General features: G+C 42.5%; 1 protein-coding gene across 1 annotated transcript in view; it reads left to right on the forward strand.

The window, feature by feature from the left end:
* SNX30 (sorting nexin family member 30) overlaps nt 1-20,022 on the forward strand; it is a 106,673-nt gene that overhangs the window by 31,827 nt on the left and 54,824 nt on the right. Inside the window, 1 exon segment of the mRNA XM_072842372.1 lies at nt 14,324-14,515. Within this exon segment, the coding sequence (XP_072698473.1) occupies nt 14,324-14,515 (192 nt within the window).

The following is a 20,022-nucleotide window of genomic DNA, read 5'->3' on the forward strand; positions in this document are numbered from 1 at the left end:
CCCATTCCCTCCACCGTCTGTCTCATAGAGACAATCACTTTTTTGTTTTTGTTTTTTACCACTTGAAGATGCTTAAAACATTTAATTATGTATGTGAGAGGAATATAGTCTTTAGGTAGGTTTTGTCAAACAGCAGCTCTACCTACTTCGAAGATAGCTCTCCCTTACCCCAGCCGCTTCCCCGGCCAGCAGTCTTAACAACAACAACAACAACAACAACAACAACAACAACAACATAATAATAATCTTCACTTTGGACAGTTGATGTTCTTCTCTAGCATCTGTGAAGGGTAAATAAAGACATCTTGAGAAATCCTTGCTGTTTATCGATCTCTCGTATGTAGGCTTCATGACAAGCCTCGGATCCTTCCCACAGGTGGGTATCCCATAGCCACTGCCACGCTGCCACGGGGGAGCCACCTCCTAGTTTATAGGCAGATAAGGTTGTAAGATTTTTTTTTTCATTCCTTGACTTTTTTCCCTTCCTTTGTTTCTGTCCCTCTGCTGCCTGGGTCTGATCTGAAATCCTTCCACTTGCCTGCGTTCGCAGGGCTTATTTCTGCCTCTGCGCTCAGAATGTCCCGAGGGCCAGACTGACCAGGGTTAGAGCCCCTTTCTTGTGTGTCCCTCCTTCTGGTCTTTTTTTCTACTTTCCTCGTCTGGCTACTTAGTTGCAAAAACTTGTTTGGGCTGTTTTGCTTTAGAATGTCCTATTCCTGCTGCTTCTTTTACTGTTTGGACTATGGTCAGACTCTTGGTCGTCAGCTGCCTTTGTCTTTGCCGGTGAATCAGTTAGCCTTGAGAATAAAAAGAAATCCCCCACATCCAGTCTGAGTCACGTCTGTAGGAATGTGGGAATTAGATCTGGAGCAACCAGGTAGCCAGGCGGATCTCAAGCCTGGAAATGCATTTGCACTTTGGGGAGAGAGCCGGGCACACTTCAGGCTTCTCACAAGGACGCTGTGGGGGAAGCTTTGTCTCGGGCTTTGAAGAGTTCCACAGAAAATTTTCTTTTTGGGGGGCAGGGAGGAGGAAAAACATTTTTTAGCTCCTTTGTGGTAAGATGCAGATTCTTGAATCAACACAACAGTGCTTAATGCCAGCAAGAGTGTTATTGGGAGAACACTGTGTATGCATCCTGTACAAGGAGGAAAAAAAATGTAAAAACTTTTTTTGACCAAGTGTGACCTATTTGAATATAGTCACATATTTCTTCCTAATTCAACAAATTCTCATCTCCGGTTGGTTTTAGGTTTGGGTTCAGGGTTTAAGAACATTCTTCCCTTCACAGGTAGGGTGTATATGTCACAGGACCCTGTAAAAGGACAGTTTGAACTCCGGGAGCTCATAGAAGTGGAAATGTACTTCTATTTCCTCTTTTTAATTTAGAGAGTTTAGAACCTACAGTGCTTCACTTATTTCCCCATGGGTATTTTGGGGACTCTAAAAATGGTAGTTTCTCTCTGAAGGAAGATTCAAATCCTCACATGCACACACGAAATTTGCACATAATTTTTGGCATGAGGGGCTTCTGGATTCCTGCAAAAGAGTCCCTGCTATAGAGGAATGGTGAACTTTAATTTTTAAGGCAAGGACACTTATAGTCTTACTAAATGTGTAAGGCGTTTTTTTAAAAGATTTTATTTTAATTGTTTATTTTTTAGGGAGGGAGAGAGGGAGTGGGGTGGAGGAAGGGAGAGGGAAGCAAGAGACTCTTAAGCAGGCTCCATGCTCAGGGTGGAGCCCAGTATGGGGCTTGATCTCACAACCCATGAGGTTATGACCCAAGCCAAAATCAAGAGTTGGATGCTTAACTGACGAGGTACCCCTAAGGATTGTATTTTTTAAGTAATCTCTACACCCGATGTGGAGCTTGAACCCACAACCCCAAGATCAAGAGTTACATGTTCCATCAACTGAGCCAGCCAGGTGCCCCAAGGTGCAAGGTTTTCTAAGCATAGCCAAGTGATGTAGGCCTTAGGCCTGGACTCCACAGTAGCCCCTTGGCACTTGCTATTGGTAGTTGAGTCCTGCCTTATTCTGTTCTCATTTGAATGATTGTTGCCCTTGAAAATATTTGGTCTGAGATGATGATTAATCAAAAAGTCACTTAGTACATATTCCACTTTGTATAGTATACTGTTTCATTCAGGTCCTTGTTCTGAAAACCAGAAATGCCCCTTCTTTAAACTTGTTTTTATTGAATATGGAGGTACATTCCATATACTTAGTACTGTGTCAGATGATAGCACAAAAACATGAAATTTAGAACCTATTTTTTTTAAGATTTTATTTTTAAGTAATCTCTACATACAGTGTGGGACTTGAACCCAAGACCTTGAGAATCAAGAGTCACAATGCTCCACTGACTGAGCCAGCTGGGTGCCCCAGAACCAGGCTTTGTAAGATGAATGAATGGTACAGTTACGAGGTATTAGGTGAAGGGTGGGAAAGAACTAACATTTATTAAGAGATTCTAATAGGCACATTATGTGTTTTATTTAATCCGTATACCCTCCATGTCCTAGATGGAAAAATGGGGGCTCAGAGAGATTGGGTGCCCTCCCCTAGGCCCGGCGAGGGGCAAAGCCAGACTTCAAGCCCAGGCACTTGGACTCTTAAGCCTGCATCTCCCTTCTTTGCTTCTTTTGTTACAGATCAGAGTGGATGGAGTGGGTTAGGGTAGGAAGAGCATAGAGCGGAGGACGTTAGATGGAGTTTCCACACTAGGTTAACTTTCTGATCTTTATGAAACTTCACTTACCCTCTGTTGATTACCAATCATGATGTAAGATTTTCTCAATTGGTCTGTTTTCTGCTTATCTTCTACATCACTCACCTCCGCAGAGGAGCATCGAAGTAATGTAGCTCAGCTTTAGAATAGAGACCAAAGACCTGAATTCCTCACATTTCTGCTCGACTTATGCATGTCACTTCTAAGCCTTCTTTCTGACACAGACCACTTGGGTGGTCTCTGAGGGGCTTTAATGCCCCAGACCCTTGTGTGATTTTCGTGTAAAAATGTCAGTGGAGGCATGCCATCACTTAGCTTTCCATTGACAGGTGGGGGGAAAACAGTTTTTTTTGTTTTTGTTTTTGTTTTTAAGGTAGAGTCACATTTTCTTTGCATATGCCCTCTTTGAGGGAGGTTTAATCTGTGTTTTTGGAAAGCTGTCTGCCTGGGCTTCTGAGTCCTCCAGATGGCCAGCACACACCTGACCAGTCTTGGGGCAGAGTCTCTGTGCCATGAGTCTTAATGATCATTAGTTAGGGACGAGCTTCTGTAAGTACCTATCCTTATAATTTCTCAGCCTGGAGCGTCCATGCCAAGCTCTCCCACAGCCTTGTTTTTCCCATTGGCAGATTCAGTCGTTGTTCCCAAGTTGTCCCAGCATCCTTTGCTCCAGCATCCTTTGCTCCCTTCCTTCACTTTGCGTGGAGCTCCATCACAACCCATATTGCATTGCATTGTAGAGGTTTTTATGCCCATGTGCCCAGCGAGGTTGCCTTCCTTGAACACTGTTTTATTTTTTTTAATTTTTTATTTATTTATGATAGTCACAGAGAGAGAGAGCGAGAGAGAGCGAGAGAGAGAGGCAGAGGGAGAAGCAGGCTCCATGCACCGGGAGCCCGACGTGGGATTTGATCCCGGGTCTCCAGGATCGCGCCCTGGGCCAAAGGCAGGTGCTAAACCACTGCGCCACCCAGGGATCCCTGAACACTGTTTTAAAGCAATTGGTAGCACTTTGGTTTGGTAGCTCTTTTGTTTCTGTTTGGTAGCTCCCAGTAGCATCTGGGCTAATGTGTATTAGGTGCTCAGTATGTGGCTGAAACAGAATAGCCTCCTTTAGAAGGAAGGAAAAGAGATCATGTTTAAATTCATCTGAGAACAGGAGGAAAAATCTTTGCTCCCAAGAATCACAAGAATGTCTGGTGAAGGGGCTGCTAGTCTGGAGATTCTTAGGAAAAGCCAGTAACAGACATTGGAATCTTAGCCAAAGAATGTAGACTTAGGCCCCTTCATTTTGACTTGGTTTGTGCTCTTGTGAGGTCTTCTTTTGCATCAAGCCAGTAGGTGGATTTTACTCGAATGACAGGTTTTCCAAGAGAAAATAGGGAAATAGTTTCAGTTTCTAAACAACTTTATTAGACTACAACTAAAACTTTGAAACAAGTGGGTTCTTAACTCATGTCAAAGAAGAGTCTACCTCATAAGAAATGATCCAGAATCCAAAGTACGAGAAGGTAAGATGTTCAGGGAAGATACTAACCTAGAAACCACAGGCTGGTGGGTCTTGGGGACATGGAGATACTCGTGCAAGCAACCTTGGAGGCTTTGGAGAATATTTGTGATAGGGTTTCCAGGGCAGAAGTAGGAAAGAAGGAGGATTGAGCTTCCTACTAATAAGCAGGTAGAGTCCTGAACCTAGGAAATATAGTTAAGATGCATTTGAATAACTCTACCAGAAAAAAAAAAAAGATAAATTTCTCTAGCTTAAAGTTTCGTATTGTTTATATCACTGTTTCCTATCTAAATTTAAAAAATTATATAGGTATTTTAATAATTATATGTATTAGCCAGCCTTGCTGTGGTAATAACTCCAAAAAATTCAAAGGTTTGAAGCAAACATTAATTTCTAGGTCATGGTGTGTGTCAGCGGCTATGAGTCAGTCCCTATGGCTCCTGTCCACAAGTACTCCATTCTGAAGGAGCAGCCCCCATTGGGACGTGCCAGTTCCCAGGCAGAGGAGCGAGAGAACAAGAGAGCTGGTGAAAACCTGCAGTGGTTCTAACACTGTCTGCTCCATCTGGTGTGTGTGTCACATTCGCTCATGTGCCACTGGCCAGGGCAAGTCACATGGCCAAGCCAAAAGGCAGGGGATGTGAGGGGAATGTGCCCTTCAGTGGGGAGTCACTTGACAGTGATGAGAATGTATAATCCTCTTGAAGGAAGTCAATAACTGCAGATGACAATGCCGTCCTCTGTGTAGTTTGTGTCCTTTGTTACTGAACATTATTTAGTTAAGTACTTTACATCAATTCAGATTGACCATTTTAAAATGTTTTAAATATGTTTTCTCCCTATGATGTGTATTATTACAGTTTGAGATAATCTTGGGGGGGTGGGGATGGACCTCTTGCCAGGGAGTGATGTGGGTCACTGCATGGCTTCCAGTATTATTCTTGACTCCCCAGTGCATGGAGCTCTACTGTAAGTACATCATTGCATTAGCTAGAATCTTCCGGAACAATTTGGATAAGGGAGTGATATTAGGTATCAGGATCTTGTTTCTGAGTTTGGTAGACAGGCCTTTAATGTTTCACATTGTTTGCTGCTTTAAAAAAAAAAAATTGAGATCTAATCACAAATCCTAAAATTACCATTTGAAAGGAGACAGTTGAGTGGTTTTTAGTATGTTCACAGCACTGTGCACATATCATTACTGTCCAATTCCAGAATGTTTTTGTCACTCCCCAAAAGAAGCCCCACATTCCATAAGCATTCACTCCCTGTTCTCCCTCCCCTCAAGCCCCTGGCAACCAAAAATCTGTTTTCTGTCTCTATAAATTTGCCTGTTCTGGACATTTCCTATGATTGGAGTGATACATGTGGCCTTTGATGTCTGGCTTCTTACACATAATGTTTTCAAGGTTCATGGTTGATGTTTTCTGATATAAACTCTAAAATATTTCATTTCCCTGATGATGAGTGATGTTGAACATCTTTTCAGGTGTCTTTTGGCCATCTGGATGTCTTCTCTGGAGCTATGTCTGTTCATGTCTTCTGCCTATTTTTAAGTTGGATTATTGCTGTCATTATTATTTTTGGTGTTGATTTGTATAGGTTTGTTGTATATTTTGGATATTAACACCTTATCCGATATATCATTTCCAAATATCTTCTCCCATTTGGTGGGTTGTCTTTTTCTTTTCTTGATGGTGTCTTTTGCTGTGCAAAAGTTTTTTATTTTGGTGTAGTCCCAATAGTTTAATTTCACTTTTGGTTCCCTTGACAAAGGAGACATATCTAGAAAAATGGTTCTATGACTGATGTCAAAGAGAATACTGTCTGTTTTCTTCTAGGAAATTTATGGTTTGGGGTCTCAAATTAAACCACTTTGAGTTTATTTTCATGTATGGTGTAAGAAAGTGGTCCAGTTTTGTTCTTTTTGCATGTAGCTGTCCAGTTTTTCCAACACCATTTGTTGAAGAGACTTTTTCCCCATTGCATATTCTTGCCTCCTTTGTTGTAGATAAATTGACTATATAATTGTGGGTTTATTTCTGGGTTCTTTATTTTGATCCATTGATGTGTATATTTTTGTTACCAGTACCATACTGTTTTGATGACTATGGCTTTGTTATACATCTTGAAATTTGGGATTATTATACCTCCAGTTTTGTTCTTCTTCGAGAATGATTTGACTATTTGGGGTCTTTGTGGTTCCATGCAAATTTCAGGATTATTCATTCTAGTTGTCCGAAAATACTGCTGGTATTTTGATAGGAATTGTATTAAATCTGTAGGTTGCTTTGGATAGTATGAGCATTTTGACAATATTTGTTCTCCCGATCCGTGAGCATGGAATATTTTTCCATTTGTGTCATCTTCAATTTCTTTCATCAATGTTTTATAGTTTTCAGAGTACAAATCTTTTTTACCTCCTTGATTAAGTTTATTCCTAGGTTATTTTATTATTTTTGGTGCAATTGTAAATGGGATTGTTTCCTTAGTTTTTCTTTCTGCTACTGCATTATCAGTGTATAGAAATGCAACTGCAAAGAAGTTTTACTTCTTAGGAACTTTACTCTTTTTTTAAGATTTAAAAAAATTAATTTATTTGAAAAAAGGAGGAGGAGAGGCAGGGGAAGAGGGAGAGAATCTCAGGCAGATGCTGTGCTGGGAGTGGAGCCTGACACAGGGCTCAATCTCATGACCCTGAGATCATGACCTGAGTCAAAACCAAGAGTCGGATGCTCAACCAATTGAGCCACCTAGGCGCCCCTTAGGAACTTCACTTTTATTTCTTAATTTTACTTAGAGATTTTAATGGAATGGCTGATAATAATTCATTACCAATGAATACCAAAAAGCATTTTGGTATTGTACATGACATGATTATATCCAACAATAATTATATAGTCAGTTAATGTAATGAATTGTGTTAATACATTTCCTAACATTAAATTATTCTTGATTTCCTTGAACATATTTGACTTGATCCTGGTATATTCTTCTTTTTAAAAATTCGTTTAACGTACCACTTGATGTTAATTTATTGACAGTGTTTATGCTTATATCTAATTTCCTTTTCTGTCCTAATATTTTGATATCAGATATAGTTAATACCTATACTTGGCTTAAAAGGTTTCTCCGTTTTTTAAAAGTATATGTCTTAGAGTATTTGAATAAAACAGAACTTCATCCTTGAGATTCAGTGGAACTCAGCTGTACAACCATGGGGCTTAGCTTACCTTTCAGTAAAAGTTCTCTGACAACAGTTCTGTGGTTATTTATTTAGATTTTCCACCCCAACTAAATTTCATTTTGGCTGTGTATTTTCCTAGAAAGGCATTCATCTCATACAGACTTACTTACAAATTTAATGGCATATTCATAGCATATCCTTATAATTCATAATCATGTATAGAAGTAAGATTTAAATAGTTATTACCTACTCTCCTCTCCCTCCATCCCCTTCTGTATTGATCAGGTTTCCTAAGTTTTGCTTTATCTGATACATCTTTTAGAAGAAATATATTCTGGTTTGGCTTGTAATTTTTACTCTTTTCCATTTTCAGTTTATACTTTAACTTTTGTATTCCCTCTTGCAGTTTTGACATTTTCTTTTTAAAACGGAGCACAAAGTAGATGTGGCCTAAAGTGTTCTATTTCATGGAATAAATCTTTTTCAAATATATTTATCTGCTCTTGAGGACTGTGCTACTTTCTTCATGTTTTGGTCTTCTTGAATCTGAATGAAGATGCTAACATAGGTTACGTATATTTTAGGTGTTCTTGTGTCTGATGACGTAATGCAGGCCTACCATTTGCCTCCGATCAGAACAAGTGAATTATTGGATCCCCTCTGTTTCTCCATGATGTTAGAATTGTTTTCTTGGATCTTAATTGAATTGAATAATCAGTTGATAGATGAGTTGAGTGATCTGTCAGTGGGAAAAAGAGTCAGAAGGAAGAAATCCAGGGTCCTGGTTAGTTGCTCAGGAAAACTTGGCTTTATTTCTCTCTGGTAGTTGGCTTTCTCTCAGCATAGCCTGGCTTCCTTCTTGTTTTGGGTTTTCTCCCCATCTCAGTAGAGCCTAGCTCCTTCAGTTTGCTGTCTTGCCTGCCTTGTGCTCAGTGGACCTTCCCAGGGTAGCTGACCAGTTGCCTTCAGGTTCCTTTGACCTACGTCTTGCTTTTGCATCTCTACCCCTCATAGCGAGAGGAGGCCATGTGGGCAGACCCCCCCTCTACTGGTGATCTTCACATGGCCTATATGTCTGTGCATGGCCTCCCTTTGCCCACAGCACCCAGCCACTCTAATGGTCCTTCTTTGTCCTTCACTCCCTCATCTTCCCAGAAGATTTCACTCTTATATTAGAGTATACATATGAGGGCTTCAGGGCCTTTCCTACTTCTTTGGTAACCTTGATAACCTTAAGTGACCTCAGGGACATGGGTTAAAGGTACCTCCTAGTTCTTTCCTCACTTGTGTCCCAATTATATCCAGTAGAAAACTTTTGGAAGTGTTGGGTGTTGGCATTTGGATGGCATTCTTGCCTGATTTCCAATCTGGTCCGATTCCGGTCACTGCTTGGCTTTTTCTTTTTTTCCCCATTGCTCTTTCTTTTCCATTCTCTAGGTTGTTAAGTTAGTATTTGAGAATGGAAAGAAGGAGAAAGCAAAGGTGTGTGTGCCCAGTTCATGGAGTTTATCTAGGAGTCTAGATTTGTAATGTTTAAATGAGTGTGTAACATACCTATTACTGTAAACATGATCATTTCCTGGTTATTGAGCCCTTGGGATTTTTCCAGGGTTCACTCTGCGTTCTTTGCTCTGTTATGAAGCATCTTTGAACAGAACATTTTTGGGATTTTCCCTTTGAATGTGTTCTCTAAAGTAGGCTTAAATTCAACCTTACAACAAAGTCAGCAATCAAGAGTGTTCTGTTCAGTTTGTGTAGGACATAGTCATTCTTCATGCATCTCCTGTGTGCTTGGCAGGAGGGAGGTAAATGGACGCAAGTCAGGTACAGTATGCGCCTCCTCCCCTTCAGTATAAGGATGCCTTATGTCAAGCTCTTTTGAAACTAGATCATGTTGCCCATATTCCTCTTCTTTCTTTTTTTTTAAATTTCATTTATTTATTCATGAGAGACACACAGAGAGAGAGAGAGAGAGAGAGAGAGAGAGAGAGGTAGAGACACAGGCAGAGGGAGAAGTAGGCTCCATGCAGGGTGCCTGACGTGGGACCCGATCCCGGGTCTCCAGGACCATGACCTGGGCCGAAGGCGATGCTAAACCGCTAAGCCACCCGGGCTGCCCCTATATTCCTCTAATAGTATCGAAAAGAGAAGTTAGGGTATTTAAGCATGACCTTTTTTTTTTTTTAAGTTTTTATTTTAGTCACCCAGTGCTCATCATAAGTGCCTTCCTTAATCCTCATCATCTATTTCACCCATCCCCCCACTCCCCTCCCCTCTGGTGAGCATCAGTTTGTTCTCTATAGTCGAGAGTCTGTTTCTTGATTTGTCTTTTTTTTTCCCTAAGCATGACTTAAAAAATTAAATCCATATTGCCTCCTAATGTATACCACTTTCTTTTCATAAACCTTATGTATAATGTAATACAGAGTTTCACCAGTGACTTATGTTAATTTAATAATCTATCTCGTGGCTGGTTGACTACAATGGTAGGTCTTATAACTGAAATTCTTTGAACCAGAGGGGTTTCTGAAGCAGCTTATGTATGTGTTTCTATTCCTAAGTAGAAAGGCGTGGGGGTGAGGATAGAGAAGAAATTCACTTATAACTGAAGCCTGCATAAGTGAGAATTGATATTTTGAAACAATGAGGAGTTTTCATTTATTTATTAACTGTGTAGTTGTGATTTTCCCAAGGGGCACTGTAGCCACAGTAAAATTGTTAAGGCAAGTGTATTTGAAGCACCAGACTATGACTCTTATTACAGTTTTTATCTTCAGCAGCATATATTAAGTATCCGCTGTGAACCCAGCCCCATCATAGTCTCTAGGGGGATGCAAGAATAGTTGCAGATGAGTTGATTTCACCTTTTTTTTTTTTTTTTGAGTCTGTTAATAGTGGTGTAGCACCCACTCTATTCCAGGCACTGTTCCAATTGCTTCCATATACTAATTCAATCCCATTATACCCATTTTATAAATAAACTAGGTGTGGAGAGATTAAGAAACTTGCTGAAGTCACACTGCTTGTAAATAGTGAAACTGGGCTTTAGAACTGCCCAGTCATTGCTAGGCTCAGTTTCCTTGTCATTCAACAGACATTTATTGAGTAACTTCTATTGGCAAGGGGTTGAGTTGGATCATTTTCTAAGACTCATTCATTTATCATATACTTATTGAATACCTACTATGTGCCAGAGGATAGAGGAGTGAATAAGACACAGTCTCTGCTCTTGCCAGACAATCAGTCAATATATAATACATTTTCAGATAGTGACAGTCTGTGACTAAAATAAAGCCAGGGAAGGGTCTGGAAAGTGATAGAGGGGTGCAGGGATATTTTTAGATTTTGTGGGCTGAGGAGGCCTTTCTGAGTAGGAGTCATTTGAACAGAAGCCCATTTGAAGAGAGGAGCCAGCCACATGGGCATGTGAGGGGCGAGGAGTGACCCAGGTGGAGTGGACAGCAAGTATGGAAGCCCTAAGGTCTAAGTGAGCCAAGACCTGTGCATCTGGAGCAGGATGAGCTAGCGGGCAAATGTCAAGGATGAGGTCAGGGAGAATGATGAAGTCACCCTGACCCTTATGGGTTATGTGATTTCATTGTGAATGCTATTGGAGGTCTTTGAGAGTTTTGAGCAAGAGTGGCATCCTTTGATTTTTGGCCAGATAATGGAGATACAGGTCTTTGTTGGGTTGGGAAAAGTCACACAAAAGGCACTCAATAAGAACCTTGAACTCCGAATTTGAAACCTGGATTGAGCGCTTAGCATTGCAATGATTAGCTTCATTTGCACCTGACACCTGACCTTTTGGAGTCTGCCTCCTGCTCGGTAGAGACAGCATCTGTCCTGCTGACCTCACAAGGCTGCCCTGAGCTGCGATGAAGTAAGAATGTGGAAGCATTGCGTACCCACGTGCCGTGGAAAGCCGAGCTGGCGGGGCCCAGATTTAGGAAATTATAGACATTTGCAGATCATTGGCTATTTGTGCTTACAGAACACCCCGTGAAACACCTGATAGTAAGGGTGCGAGTGTTTTCCTGGCTACAAAGTCCAGGAGGAAAGAATCTTTGGGGAGATAAGATCTGATTGACTGACTCTCCCCTCCCCTCTCCTGCTGCCATGAACTGACATGAGAACAAGTTAACTTCCTCCTGTCTGGCCAGGACATCTCAGACCTCTGTGTGGGCTGTTTTTGGAGGGTTGTTGGCAGAGATCCTCAGAGCAAAGGTCAGGTGAGTTGGCTTGGAGTTATTGGGAGACCTGCAAACACACACGCGCGCGCACACACACATACACAGATACACACAGGTGAACAAGGCACAGTCATAGTTGTCAGGGACTTGCAGTGTTTGTAGATGTTACATATATAAATCAATGATTAAAACTGTGAAAACTGCTTCCGTGGAAGTATCTTCATTTTTTTTTTTTTTTTCGTGGAAGTATCTTCAAAGTATGGAGAAAAGATGGACTAATTCTGTCAAGGGGCCGATCAAGGAAGGATTCACAGAGGAGGGAGCATTTGAGCAAATTCCAGTAAGATGCTTGGAGAGGTGGCTTTACAAGCAAAGGTGAGGGATTACAAACCAGCATGGTGGGTTCTGGAACTGATGCCATGAGAAACAGGGCTGGTAAGATCCTTCTAGGCCAGATGGTGGAAAGCTGCTGTCAGAGCCCGTGTTGGCTTATCTGCCTAAAGATTCTGAGTTCGTTCTTTCTTGTGCAGTGTTTAGCCATCGGTTGAGCCCCTCTGAGGCCCAGTGTGCCAGTGTTGCTGAAATGTCAGTGAGGGTGGGTCCCTGCAATGCCTAGCGCGGTGTCTTGCCTGAGGTCAGTGTTTAAACAGTCACCGAAATGAGGGAGACACAATGGTTGTCACAGAGCTCCAGAGATGTCCTTTCAGCTGCGCAGCCACCGGGCTAGGACACTGCACCGCCTGTGGTGTCTGCGTGCTGACAGAGCAGGCGGGTGGGCCCCTGCCGGCGTGTCCACACGAGGAGCTGCCGTGGGGTTTGCCTCCCAGCTGAGCCCTGGGCCGAGGAGAAGTTGGGGGCGGGGGGGTCTGTGCCCACGAGTATCTTCTGCAAAAACGGCATTTGTTCAGTAATTACAAAAATATTTTTGACATTGCATGAACATGCTATGGGATTAAATTATCTGCAGTCAGTAGAAAAGACGAAGGAAGGTGCCCTGTTTATTTTCCATCATCCCGAGGTGACACGGCCCTTGACTGCAGGTCATACTCGCCTCTGCCTGGTCGCAGCCCTCTTCCCAGATGTCCCGGGATGCGACTTCCCAGCTCACAGATGCGACTGCTAGGTTGACCCCTCGCTTCCTCCGCGTTCTCTTCTCCGGGGGCTAAGTCAAATCCAGCCCATACACAAGAAGAGAGGATTCAGGGAAAGCATCTCCGCGCTCCCGGCCTGTGATCCGATGACCCATGGGTTGAGAATGTTTCCAGGGCCTTTCCCACGGTGCCCTGTCGCTTTCTTGCCGTTCCCCCGTGTTTGCCTCCTGATGACTCCAGGGTGATATTCAGATGCCTTCACATCTTCTGCAAGGCAAGGGCTTTGCCTGTTACTATGCCTAAAAAAAAAAAACAAAAAAGTTAAGACTGCATTGGATATTGCAGGATATTGTAGGAACATAATCAACTGACTTCCTCTTAAGGCCTAAAGAGGAAGGGGTCCATCATTTTAAAAGTTTCCCTTCTCTTCCTTTTCTGGCATTTGCACCCCTCCCTCACTTTTATAATTTGTATATTATGGACAGATTTACAGATACACACACCAAAAAGGGAACTGTATAATGAACCTGCAAGTACCGGCTTCAACAGTTATCAACTTTGGGGCATATCTTGTCTCGTCTATATTCCCGTCTACCCATACTTAATTATTTTGAAGCAGATACCACACATCCTATCATTTCATCCATGAATGTTCTAGCGTATATTCCTAAGAGATGAAGACTGTAAAATCATAATACTTATATTATCTTGCCTAATAATGCCTTAATATCGTCAAATAACTGATCAATATTCACATTTCTCTGAATATCACAAAATCTGTTAACACTTTGTTTTAATCAAGGATCCGCTGCAGTTGTTGATAGGTTTATCAGTTAGCTTTGCATCTCTGGACTCTCCTTCCATCTTTTTTTTTTTTTTCCTCGCAGTTTATTTATTGATGAAACTGGGTCTTTGGTTCTCTTTAATTTCACGCTGTGGGTTCTGTCAATTGCTTCCTTAGAGCATGGTTGAGCATCTTCCTCACGCCTCTGTATTTCCTATAAATTGGTGTTGTGTCTAGAGATTTGTTCAGGATTCAGATCCAGTTTTTTTGGCAAACATATTTTCTAGGCGGCTAGTGTGAACTTCTTTCAGGAGGCACAAGTAATGTTTACTTGTCTCTTTGTGATGGTTGATTGGGTTTCTAAATATACCAAGTATTTAAGAGGGTTCAGTCTGTTAATGTTTACCTGGGCCCAGGTGGTGGTCTTAGAAAGGCCGAGAGAGAGAGAAAGAGACAGAGAGAGAGAGAGAGAGAGGGAGAATGCTCTTGTAGTGTGCTCATGGCATTCTTTGTCCAAGTCTGACGGTGGTGGGGGCTGTTAGGTTCTCTGTCCCTGAACCGTTTGCTTCTGGGCATTTCTCCCATGCTTGCTGCAAGAAGAGTCGGCACGAATTTGGTGTAGAGCACTTGCCATAGTTTGTGTCTTTTGGTCTCAGGAGACCTGTTCACTTTAGCAGCACTTAGTAGGGAGAGGCTCGGTTCCTTTGAATGGTACCTTTGTATTCAGCAGTATTTCTTGGTTTGGCTACATGAGCAATTTCTGCGGATGTTTCCAGATAATATGTTTTCATCCAATTTGTAAGGTGACTCTTTTCTTCTTTCAGGATCTCATTTTGCCCAACGGTGGCACTCCAGCGGGTACTTCGAGTCCAGCTTCTTCATCTTCCCTTCTCAACAGACTCCAGCTTGATGATGACATTGACGGGGAGACCAGAGATCTCTTCGTCACAGTTGATGATCCCAAGAAGCATGTGTGTACGATGGAGACCTACATTACCTATAGGATCACCACCAAAGTAGGTCCCTTCATTGTTTTCTGTCCCTGTAGAAGGGTCTTGATGAATTAGAGACCTGCCATCATGATTCCCACCTTGCTTTCTCCCAACCTTTTGGTAGGACTCCTCACCTTCATCTGAAAGGCGTGTGTGGCTTTTTGAGAGAGTAAATGTATTCACAGCAAAAGGATTCTCTGTGAATTTGTTTGACTTTAAAATGAAGGAGAAATTATAACTATAGTCTTTGAAATGAAACCTTTAATCCCTCTATTTTCACTTATTTTGGGTCATGATACTGTTTGGCATGTTAATATCACCTTACTCTTGAAATTTATGAATCATTGTATCATCCTGAAGCTCTGGATGAGCTCTGGTAAGACCATGGTTATAATTTGGCATAATTGGAACAGATCATAGCGGAGGGGAGTAAGAGGAGGCTGGGAATGAAGATTTATTGCCTTTCTGCTTGCTATGTGCCACAAGGGTAGTGGGCAGGGTGCTGGGATTGACTGGTTTCATGTTCACAGTGACCCTCAAAGGTAGATCTTCTAGTTAAAATGTTAGTGATAAGAAAACTGAAACAGAAACTTTAAGTAACTCACTCATGGTTACAAAGTTGGTAATCACGAATCTAACTTGAATGTTTAGGACTGTTAACCTCACATTTTAATTTTCAAACCCATATTCTTTAACCTAATTCTACTTATAAAAGAATAATGTGTTATTTTTTACTTTTGAAAATTATTTTTTCAATATTTTAAATAGCACTACAGTTTTAAGCAGGGTTTCTCATCTATGGCAGGATTGACTTTTTGGACTGAATAATTCTTTTATGGGGGGAGTGGTCCTATGCATTGTAGGATGTTTCCCAGCACCTTTGGTCTCTACCCATTAGATGCCAGTAGTACCTTTCCCCAACCGTCAATGGAGACAACCAAAAATGTCTCCAGAAATTGCCAATATTTCCTGGGGGACATTATTCCTGGTTGAGAATCACTGATTCAGAAGAAGAGTAACAATATTTACACTCTTAGGAGAAAATACACATGATCACTTTATATATATATATATATATATATATATATATATATACATATATATGTATATATATGTATATATATACACATATATATATACACACACATATATGTACACATATGTATACTTCTAACTTGTATTACTTGATTCTGAATTTATTATAAAAAGACATGTTAAAAAAGAGGCCCAAAATGGAGTCATTTGCCTCCCACTATAGCAAGCCACAACTGAATTATACTTTCAACCTATCCTAGGAGTCATCACTTCATATTTTTGAATAGAGAAAGTGTTTTATTCAGGAAACCATCCTGTTTGTTGGCATTCCCCCCTCCATCACAGGCCACATGATAAAGAAGGATTTACATATTTTTAGAAGTTTTACTAGATTGAGGGCACCTTTGTGGATGGTATTAAGAGAAGCATTTATGAACATCTCTCTCTTCTACTGTGCCTTTTCTCTTTTCCATTGTAGAAGATAAATTAATTTTTTACTGTCAAAGTTTAGTGGGTTCTATACTTGTCTAAAGTCTTTGAGGGAGATGGGCAGAGAATAAAATACACTCAAATTTTGTTTCTTCATCTTTTGTTGGATGACAATGCTATATTTGAAAAATTATGCAAGTATTATAAATACTTTATTGTGAATGAGGAAATGATTATAAAGACCAAATACAAATCTTCCTTAGCGCTACACACTTACTTGCCAAAAGCAACCATTGCTAAAATTTGGTATATATCATTTCCACTCTCTCTTTTTTTTTTTTAAGATTTTATTTATTCAAAAGAGACACAGAGAAAGATGCAGAGACATAGGCAGAGGGAGAAGCAGGCTCCCTGCAGGGAGCCTAATGTGGGACTCGATCCCAGGACTCTAGGATCACGCCGTGGGCTGAAGGTAGGTGCTCAACCACTGAGCCACCTAGGCATCCCCCATTCTTTTTTGTGTGTGTGTTTACACATGCACAGATAGAGTTAAAATATATATAATTCAGATTTCACTGTAATAGTTTTCTAACGTTCTCCTCTACAGTATTTTTTTTTAACGATTTTATTTATTCATGAGAGACAGACACAAAGAGAAAGGCAGAGACATAGGCAGAGGGAGAAGCAGGCTCCTCGTAAGGAGCCTGATGCAGGACTCGATCCCAGGACCCCGGGATCATGAACTGAGCTGAAGGTAGATGCTCAACCACTGAGTCCCCCAGGTATCCCCCCCATACTATTTTTGAAGACCTTTCCGTGTTTGTATATTCAAACAGAGAGTTTAGTTTTTCAATCTCTGCCTAAATTTTTATGCAATGATTATACAGTATCTTTTCTCTATGGACATTTAAGTCCTTCTCAGATATTTCTCTGGTTTTCTTGCTCTGTCGTTTCTGTACCTGGTTCACATTTGAGAACTTGTCTGTGAATATGTGCACACCTACATGCATGCACACAATCTTCCCCAATCCTTAGAGGTTCTAGGTTGATAAACGTATTCCCGTGACTTATTTCCACCTCTGCCCCCTCCCACCCCCAGGGTCAACTTATTTTTTACCCTGTAGTCAGCAAAATGCAAAACCTGTTTTTCTTGAATTTATGCTCTAAACAGCAGAAGGACAAGGTGACTGCCTTGCTGGCACAGCAGTGCTTGCCTACCTTCACATTTGGCCACCCTGCTTGGTTCCTCTGCCACACTGTCGACCTCCTGCAGTTTTATTTATTTATTTATTTTAAATATTTTTTTTATTGAAATTCGATTTGCCAACATAGAGTGTAACACCCAGTGCTCATCCCGTCAAGTGCCCCCCTCAGTGCCCCTCACCCAGTCACCCCGTGCCCCCGCCTGCATCCCCTTCCACTACCCCTTGTTCATTTCCCAGAGTTAGGAGTCTCTCATGTTTTGTCTCCCTCTCTAAAGACCTCCCGCAGTTTTAAACCTACAGGACATCCGTTACCCAAGTCATAAGCCACCTCGCTCTCCCGTGCCCCTTCTCTTTCCTTCCTTCCTCTTTTTTCCTTGGTGTTCTTATCTCTCTGTCTTCTCCCTGGGGTTGATATCCTAGAAGTCAGAATTTTTCTCATTCCCTTTCCATATTTTCTCTTTTCTCTTCTTTCTTTCTTGATTTTATTTATTCATGAGAGACAGAGAGAGAGAGAGAGGCAGAGACACAGGCAGAGGGAGAAGCAGGTTCCATGTAGGGAGCCTGATGTGGGACTTGATCCAGGGACCCCAGGATTACACCCTGAGCCGAAGGCAGATGCTAGACCACTCAGCCACCCAGGTGCCCCCCATTCCACATTTTCACCTGGCTGTGATGCCTCAGGATTGGTGAACCCCGTTGCGGGATTACGTCTCATTTCTTACTCTCCATTCTATCTCAAAGCTGAGTCCTTTGCTCTTCCCTGTGCAGGTGGTGACACCAGGTTTAATATCTTGGTGGTGCACATGGAACCTTCTTGCCAAACATCGCATTAAAGCATGTCTACACACCCCGATGTAGCCCCACACCCTGTGGTGTGCAGGGCTGAGGGGAAGAGGACAAGCAGGAGCACAGGGCCTCACACACTGATCTTGCCCTGGGACCCCCACTCTTCTGTGGTTCGCTAGCAGAGTTAATGATCACAGGATGAAGTTGTACAATTACTTACTTCATTACTTTGAGCTTTGACTCTCCTGCCCTGATTCAGATTCCTAATGACCAAAGCCGGACAAAGAGCTGCTTTTGCCTGAGCTAAAACAAGCCTAGGGCTGAGAGCCAGCCTAGGCAAAGCAGTGTCTAATCTAAGCACCCAAATCTAAGTGATGGGTGCCTTTCTTTTCTGGGGAGCCAGCCCGGCCTTCTGAGGGCAGGCGGATCCTGGGTCTTTTCTCTGCAAGCTCCTAGAAAGTATCATCATCATAATAGCCAATTACTGAGCACTTACTGTGTGCTGTACTTTTTGGTCATAGAAACCTTTTATTTTATAGAAGTGTGCTTATCGTAGAGAAACTAGAAAACTCAAGGAAGCTGAAACAATGAAAGAACACCTATAAGCTCACCAGCCAGAAATAATCATTTATAAATTTCTGAACTGTTTGTCTCTAGCCATTGACAAAAATGAGTATTTTGCATGCTGCCCATTCATTTCATGTGTTGGGTATCTTTCTGTGCTAGTAAATGCCAGTTAGCACACCTTATGCTATCATTTCCTTCCTTCCTTCCTTCCTTCCTTCCTTCCTTCCTTCCTTCCTTCCTTCCTTCCATCCATCCATCCATCCATCCATCCATCGATTTATTTGAGAGGGAGTTGGGGGGAGGGTGGGGAGAGGCAAGGGGAAAGAGAGAACCTCAAACAGACACCCCACTGAGGGCAAAGCCTGACTATTCAATCATTTCTAAGACTGTGTGTGTTCCGCTATCTGGAGGAGCCATCGTTTATTTTGTGCTACCTGCCCTAAATATATTGTCAGCTAATCCTCACACTCAATGAGGCAGGTACTGGTGGTATTTTTCCTTTGTGGATGAGGAAACTGAGACACAGACATATTAAGAAAGTTACTCGAAGACCTGCAACTGATACGTGGTGGAGCTTGGGCTGGAATCTAGATCGGTCTGTGCTGTGCTTCCACAGGCACGATTTTCAAGAGAGGGACAGCTCTGCCCCCCTCCCAGCACTGTGCGCGGCCAGCTGCCCTCCTCTGGGAGCCATCCTCCTCTGTCTCTCACCCATCTCCTTAGTAATCCTAAGTCTTGCACCCAACTAGCTGCTTGTTTTAGAAGCCTCCGTGGTCCACAGAGGCATCTAAATAGCACTCAGAGGTCAAGGACACGAGGATTACAAAGCCAAGTTAGATCTGGTGGCAAGAGGGTTCCTGATGACTCTGGGGGCCACACTGCCCCTGGGGGGGAGGTGGGCCAGAAGCGGCCAGCACGCGTGCTCTGGGTTTGAGTGAGCGAGAAGAGAGAGTGTTGGTGGTTTGGCAGTGAAGTGAGAACAGGGGCTGGAAGGAGTGTGGGTTTGGGTGGACGGGGTCACTTCTTCTGTCTAAGGATGGACAGGACTTGTGTGAGTGCCAGGGGCCAGCGTGGCGGGAGAAGGGAGCATTAAGGTGAGCCGGGAGGGGAAGGTGGAAGCTGCCGAGTGGGGATGGACAGAAGCCTGAGCCGACGTGGAGGGAGCACGTGGCCTCCGATGGGGGATCCGATGGGGGAGGTCTACTCTTTCCCTTGTTTCTAGAGGAAGAAGGGAAGTTTCTGTTTTGCTTTGTTTTGTTTTGTGGCAGGAAGTTGAGGGTTCTGTGCTTCTAGCTGCAGTTTTCGTTAGGAATAGTGATGATCTTCTGCTAAGAGCCAGCGGGAGGGAAGGCTGGGAAGTTTTCAAAACTGCGGGCTTTGCATAAACCAACGTGGAGAACGAGGGAGAGTTGACCTCGGAAGTGTGAAAGGGCCACCTGGCAGCGTTGAGGGTCCGGTGGTAGATTTTATCGTGTCCGTTCGCGTGTCGGCCTGCTGTGGTCTTTCCTC

This window comes from Canis lupus, chromosome 10 (assembly GCF_048164855.1).
Source record: "Canis lupus baileyi chromosome 10, mCanLup2.hap1, whole genome shotgun sequence".
NCBI classification, from domain to species: Eukaryota; Metazoa; Chordata; class Mammalia; order Carnivora; family Canidae; genus Canis; species Canis lupus.